At 37.6% G+C, this 6,000-nt stretch overlaps 1 protein-coding gene across 1 annotated transcript; it reads right to left on the bottom strand.

Moving 5' to 3' along the window:
- Window positions 1-896: 896 nt before the first annotated feature.
- Window positions 897-1,259, bottom strand: LOC149149546 (putative disease resistance protein At1g15890). Its single transcript, XM_089442508.1, has one exon. It carries the CDS (start codon window positions 1,257-1,259, stop codon window positions 897-899), a length of 363 nt encoding a protein of 120 aa, XP_089298634.1.
- Window positions 1,260-6,000: the final 4,741 nt, after the last annotated feature.

Here is a 6,000-nt window from a genome sequence, read left to right as displayed (position 1 = left end):
TTGAATCTAGCATACCCCTTTGGCATCAGCATTATCCTCTTTGTATTTTTTTCTGAACTCCTCCCTGTCATGACAGATTTTGCAAGCAAGCAAACATGGCTTTTATTTAAAGAGTAAAAAATAATACAACTCATTAAGAGATCTAGGTATTCATGCTTCTATGTATGCGCACACACATAATGCCTTCACGTTGCAGGACACATAAAGCCCAAAAGAGGTATGCTAAGTTCAGAATCAAGGACCTCAACACTGCAACTACGTGTAAACTTCATTATATATTTTGACAGTTGGTAAAGCCTTCAAGATATCTTACATAAAAACAAAGAAAACTGTCTGTGCTTTTTGGGTTGATTTGGATCCTTTGGCTTCTTGGCACATTTTGGAGCCTTTTGAATCTCCACCCCTTCTGTTCTCTGATGCTTTCTACTTCTGCTGCAAAAGAACAGAAGTACCAAAGTTGTTAACAGCATGAACTCAAAATGTTTATTGACCCAGATCATGATGGTACCCATTTTAGGTCGAAGGGGAGCTAAAATAAAATAGTAGAATATACAATTGTGGATGCCCCCTCACAACAGAATCAATTGTATGGCGACACTCTGCAAACATTAATAAAAAAACATCAGTGCTCATATTGAACATTAGCATAAACTGTTACCAGCCAGAGGAAAAAACTAAAGGCCCATCAACACCAATTGACAATTTCCAGTAGTTATCAGCATGAATAAAATCATTAAAAATCAACACGGCATGAATAATACAACAGTCTAACCAAATTAGCTCCCTAACATTCAGAAAATATTGCTATGAAAGCATGAAATGCTACCCTCCAAAAGAGGAACCTAAAACCCATTAGCCGGATAAAGAAACCCTAGTATATAGCTAACAAAGAAGCCCTAAGCCGGATATAGTGTTTTTTTGGGTCTCATTGCTTTAGCCACTACTGTTATGGCCAATGGCAAACCTTGACACTCCTCTGCTATATCTTTGGCAAACTCTATTATTTCGCCTTGAGCATTGCTGCCTTTAAAAGCTACTCTCTCAAATAAAAGCCACCCATCTTCTCTGGTCAAGAGTTCCACTTCCATGGACTCCTGATCCTCCGTTAATTCAAAATCTCTATTACGCGAGGAGAACACAACTTTGCTACCTTTGTCAGCCTCAAATGCCACGCCCAATTCCTTCAGATCCAGTGCACTCCAGAGGTCGTCCAATATTAACAGAAATTTCTTATACTTCAGATTTGCAAACAATTGCATCTTCCTGACATCAATTTCATCAGTGTTGGAGAGATCTAAACCGATTTGCTGACCGATCCTCTTTTGCAAGTCTGGAATTTTATAGTCTTTAGATACTGTTAGCCAGATCACTTTTTCAAAGACATACCGACATTGTAAAAGTTGTAGACAATTTGGAGCAGCGACGTCTTTCCCACACCACGCGTTCCGTAGACACGGATCGATTTAACTTGTCCGGGTTGCACACTAATCCACTTTTTGAGCTTAGTCTCAGCAGCTTTAATTGCCTTTCCAACAAAACCCCATGTGGAAGCGGGTTATCTTCTAGCTGCCCGGATACCCGCCGAGAATTTGCAGCTATTTCTATGTCAATCGATAAATCATTTAAGAGCTTCTCCTCTTCTGCGGCTTAAATGATTTATCGATTGACATAGAAATAGCTGTGAATTCTCGGCGGGTATCCGGGCAGCCAGAAGATAACCCGCTTCCAGATGGGGGTTTTGTTGGAAAGGCAATTAAAACTGCTGAGACTAAGCTCAAAATGGGATTAGTGTGCAACCTGGACAAGTTAAATCGATCCGTGTCTACGGAAGGCGTGGTGTGGGAAAGACGTCGCTGCTCCAAATTGTCTACAACTTTTACAATGTCGGTAATGTCTTTGAAAAAGTGATCTGGCTAACAGTATCTAAAGACTATAAAATTCCAGACTTGCAAAAGAGGATCGGTCAGCAAATCGGTTTAGATCTCTCCACACTGATGAAATTGATGTCAGGAAGATGCAATTGTTTGCAAATCTGAAGTATAAGAAATTTATGTTAATATTGGACGACCTCTGGTGTGCACTGGATCTGAAGGAATTGGGCGTGGCATTTGAGGCTGAGAAAGGTAGCAAAGTTGTGTTCTCCTCGCGTAATAGAGATTTTGAATTAACGAGGATCAAGAGTCCATGGAAGTGGAACTCTTGACCAGAGAAGATAGGTGGCTTTTATTTGAGAGAGTAGCTTTTAAAGGCAACAATGCTCAAGGCGAAATAAAGGAGTGTGCCAAAGAAATAGCAGAGGAGTGTAAATGTTTGCCACTGGCCATAACAGTAGTGGCCAAAGCAATGAGAGCCAAAAAAACACTAGATGAGTGGAAGGAGTCTTGGCCTCAAATGAAAGAAAGTCTTCTTTTACAAGGAATTGCATTATGAAAGTAAGACAAACCCTGGTCGTGGCAGCATTGGCTTCCTTATCTATAGCGACCTTGATGGAGCTACTTTGGAGAGGTTCAGCGTGTATGTCAATGATCACTTCAGAATATGCAGCAATTCTGCTCATTACAAAGCCTTAATTGCTGGCCTCCAACATGCTCTGCGGCTTGGAATCACCCACATCACCGCCATTGGAAATTGTGATGTCGTTGTCAATCAGGTAACAAGCCCTGTCCTCTCTTTGCCGTTAGAATTCATATATTAGCGTTGATTTCAAGATACAATTGTTTCACTTCATGGCAATCACTGTATGTTCTGTAGGTAATGGCTACGTGGAGTGTGAAGAAACCCTGGCTGAACAGGTACTATGGCAGAGTCAGGAGTCTGGCTTCACAGTTTAGGTGTTTTAAATTGCAGTATACACATCGTAATTATAATCTAACCACGCCTGTCTTAGCCGAGCAAGGGTTTGACAGATCTGTTATAGTCTGGAGTAATAGTGCAAAGAATGAGATGTTGCGAAGGTGCAGCGATCCAGAAAATGCCAAGAATTATGTGATGGAGCAGAGCTGCGATGGTTACGAGGTAAGGGTACACTTCGGAGAAATGGTGCCTCGTTTTTAGTTTTTAATGGTTGGATTTTGGTTTGGGTGTTGTTTAGTTTTTTTTTAAGTAGATTGTGAATAATTGTTTATATTATAAAAAACCAATTTATGACATTCAACACCAATTAGAATGATGTCAAAAATTTAAGGCCTCTGATGAAAAGGATTGGTTGCTTTACACTCTCTTGGATAACTTTCACATATAAAGTCTTTACCATTGTGTGGATTTTGAATAATAACCTTTAACGGAATAAAATTCAAGGTGTTTTTGACCAATATAGGGTCTCACCTAGGTTTAAGTTATTTGTTTAGGTAACAAAATTCAAGGTTGTTTCTGAACAATATAGGGTCTCACCTAGGTTTAAGTTATTTGTTTAGGTAGGTTTGTGGGCAATTGCTCTAGGCTCAGGACTATAAGGGCAGTCCTATTGACTTGAATCAAATCTTTTCCGTGACAAGTAGCAAGTTTACCAATTTTCCTGATTTAAAAAAAAAATTCCTTCAGCCCAAAGAAGTTTTAGGTTTTTTTCGTAGATGTTGGTGTATTCTTTCAACATTAGGGTTTTATGCTGTTTTGTTTCTCCTATACATTGTTGGAATAATTGGGGGCCCCCGATCTGTAAAGACTATGAAGGTTGCGCTGGGACTTCAACATGGATTGATTGTAGAGCTACCCAGTATCTTTTTCAACTGTTATAATACCATTTTTTTGTTGTGATTGCTATTTATTTGTTGGGTGTTTTACAATGCTACAAAGATTTTTCCAATTAGTGTGAATATTTTCTGAAGGACAGATGAATGGTTTATCACAACATACATTACATTTTGGGTGCCTTTAAGTATATTCTCTTCAATTCTATAAGGCTGTTCACAAACTGGCTGGCCACTGTAGCTACACAAATGTGTTAAGAGTTATGTAAGGAACATTTTTATAATTAAGAGTTTGGAAAAATAGTTTAAAAATTGAGTGAGTGAGTTTCTTGTAATCAAGAATTTGCAAAATACAGCGAACTGTACACTTATGTGAGTGAGTTTCTTGTAATCAGGAATTTGAAAAATATACCCATCTTGAATTTTTTTATCATTCCAAAATCTTTATGCTTGTCTTGTCAAATGTATGTGTACTCAGACATCTCAACACACAACAATAAATTATTTTAACTAGCATTTGCACCAGATGCTGCAAAGGAAATGCCGTAAGTAGTAGCGCATATAGAAGAAGAACATAAATGAAAAAATGTGATATGTTAGGTGATCTAACTATAGCAAATTTAAATGAAAAACCACCCAAAATCACTGGTATGCTGATCATTTTCAACCATTCTGGTTTGGGAAATAACTTGCTTAAACTCCACACTATCACAGGGAGAATTGCACCCACTAGGAATAACCATACCAAGTTTTTGTATGACCCAAGTGGGCTGAACAGGTGTTTCAGACCAACTAGGCCCCATGTGACTGATGCATCAAATCAATTCTTCTTTAGGTATATTCACATTGTTGTTCTTTCTCTGCTGTTGTTCTGGGAATCGAGAGGCTTTAAGGTCAATGGTGATTTTGTCTGTCAATGCAATCTCGTTTCAATAGCTTTCAGGGTGCCTGTAATTATAGTCTGGAAATTCATGAATATTTCAGCTGGTCCTCTGTGTTTTAATATTTTATGATAATAGTTAGATTTGGGTGCTAGTCTCTGTCCCAAATCGAGCTCTGGTGTTTTAACGTAGGAATTTAGTCCACATTGCAAATTTCTATAATTTGTCTCATTTTATTTCCCAAAAAAACCTAAAACTTCAAAAATGGAAAATAAAATGAGACAAATTATAGAATTTGCAATGTGGACTAAATTCCTACGTTAAAACACCAGAGCTCGATTTGGGACAGAGACTAGCACCCAAATCGAACTATTATCATAAAATATTAAAACACGGAGGACCAATTGAAATATTTATGAATTTCCATACTATAATTACAAGAACCCAGAAAACTATTAAAATGAGATTGCATTTACAGACAAAAAACACCATTGGTCTCAACGCCATTCAATTCCCAAAACAATAGCAGAGAAAGAACAACAATGTGAACATACCCAAAGAAGAATTGATTTGATGCATCAGTCACATGGGGCCTAGTTGGTCTGAAACACCTGTTCAGCCATTTGGGTCATACAAAAACTTGGTATGGTTTTCCTAGTGGGTGCAATTCTCCCTGTGATAGTGTGGAGTTTAAGCAAGTTATTTCCCAAACCAGAATGGTTGAATTGATCAGCATACCAGTGCTTTTGGGTGGTTTTTCATTTGAATTTGGCTATAGTTAGATCACCTAATATATCCCATTTTTTCATTTATGTTCTTCTTTTATATGCGCTACCTACTTACGGCATTTCCTTTGCAGCATCTGGTGCAAATGCTAGTTAAAATAATTTATTGTTGTGTGTTGAGATGTCTGAGTACACATACATTTGACGAGACAAGCATAAAGATTTTGGAATGATAAAAAAATTCAAGATGGGTATATTTTTCAAATTCCTGATTACAAGAAACTCACTCACATAAGTGTACAGTTCGTTGTATTTTGCAAATTCTTGATTACAAGAAACTCACTCACTCAATTTTTAAACTATTTTTCCAAACTCTTAATTATAAAAATGTTCCTTACATAACTCTTAACCAATGTTTTAAAACTCCGACTCCGACTCCGACTCGGCGAGGGTTGACTCCGACTCCGACTCCGACTCGGTATCGACTCGACCGGCTCGATTTCAATGACTCGGTCCTTGTAAAAAATACATTAAATATTTATTTTTTATAAAAACACATAATTTTAAAGATTTTCATTCATGTTTCCAAACACACAACATTAGAATATAGATAGAAGACAACATATGATCAAAGTAGGCTCATGAATATATTCATTATATCAAAATGGCACCCAGTACATTGTCCAATACATACACGATGATGATATA

Source organism: Pinus tabuliformis, chromosome 9 (genome assembly GCF_031772625.1).
Source record: "Pinus tabuliformis cultivar Carrire ecotype Pingquan chromosome 9, CPIR1, whole genome shotgun sequence".
NCBI classification, from domain to species: Eukaryota; Viridiplantae; Streptophyta; class Pinopsida; order Pinales; family Pinaceae; genus Pinus; species Pinus tabuliformis.
This window is presented reverse-complemented; position numbering and strand designations above follow the sequence as displayed.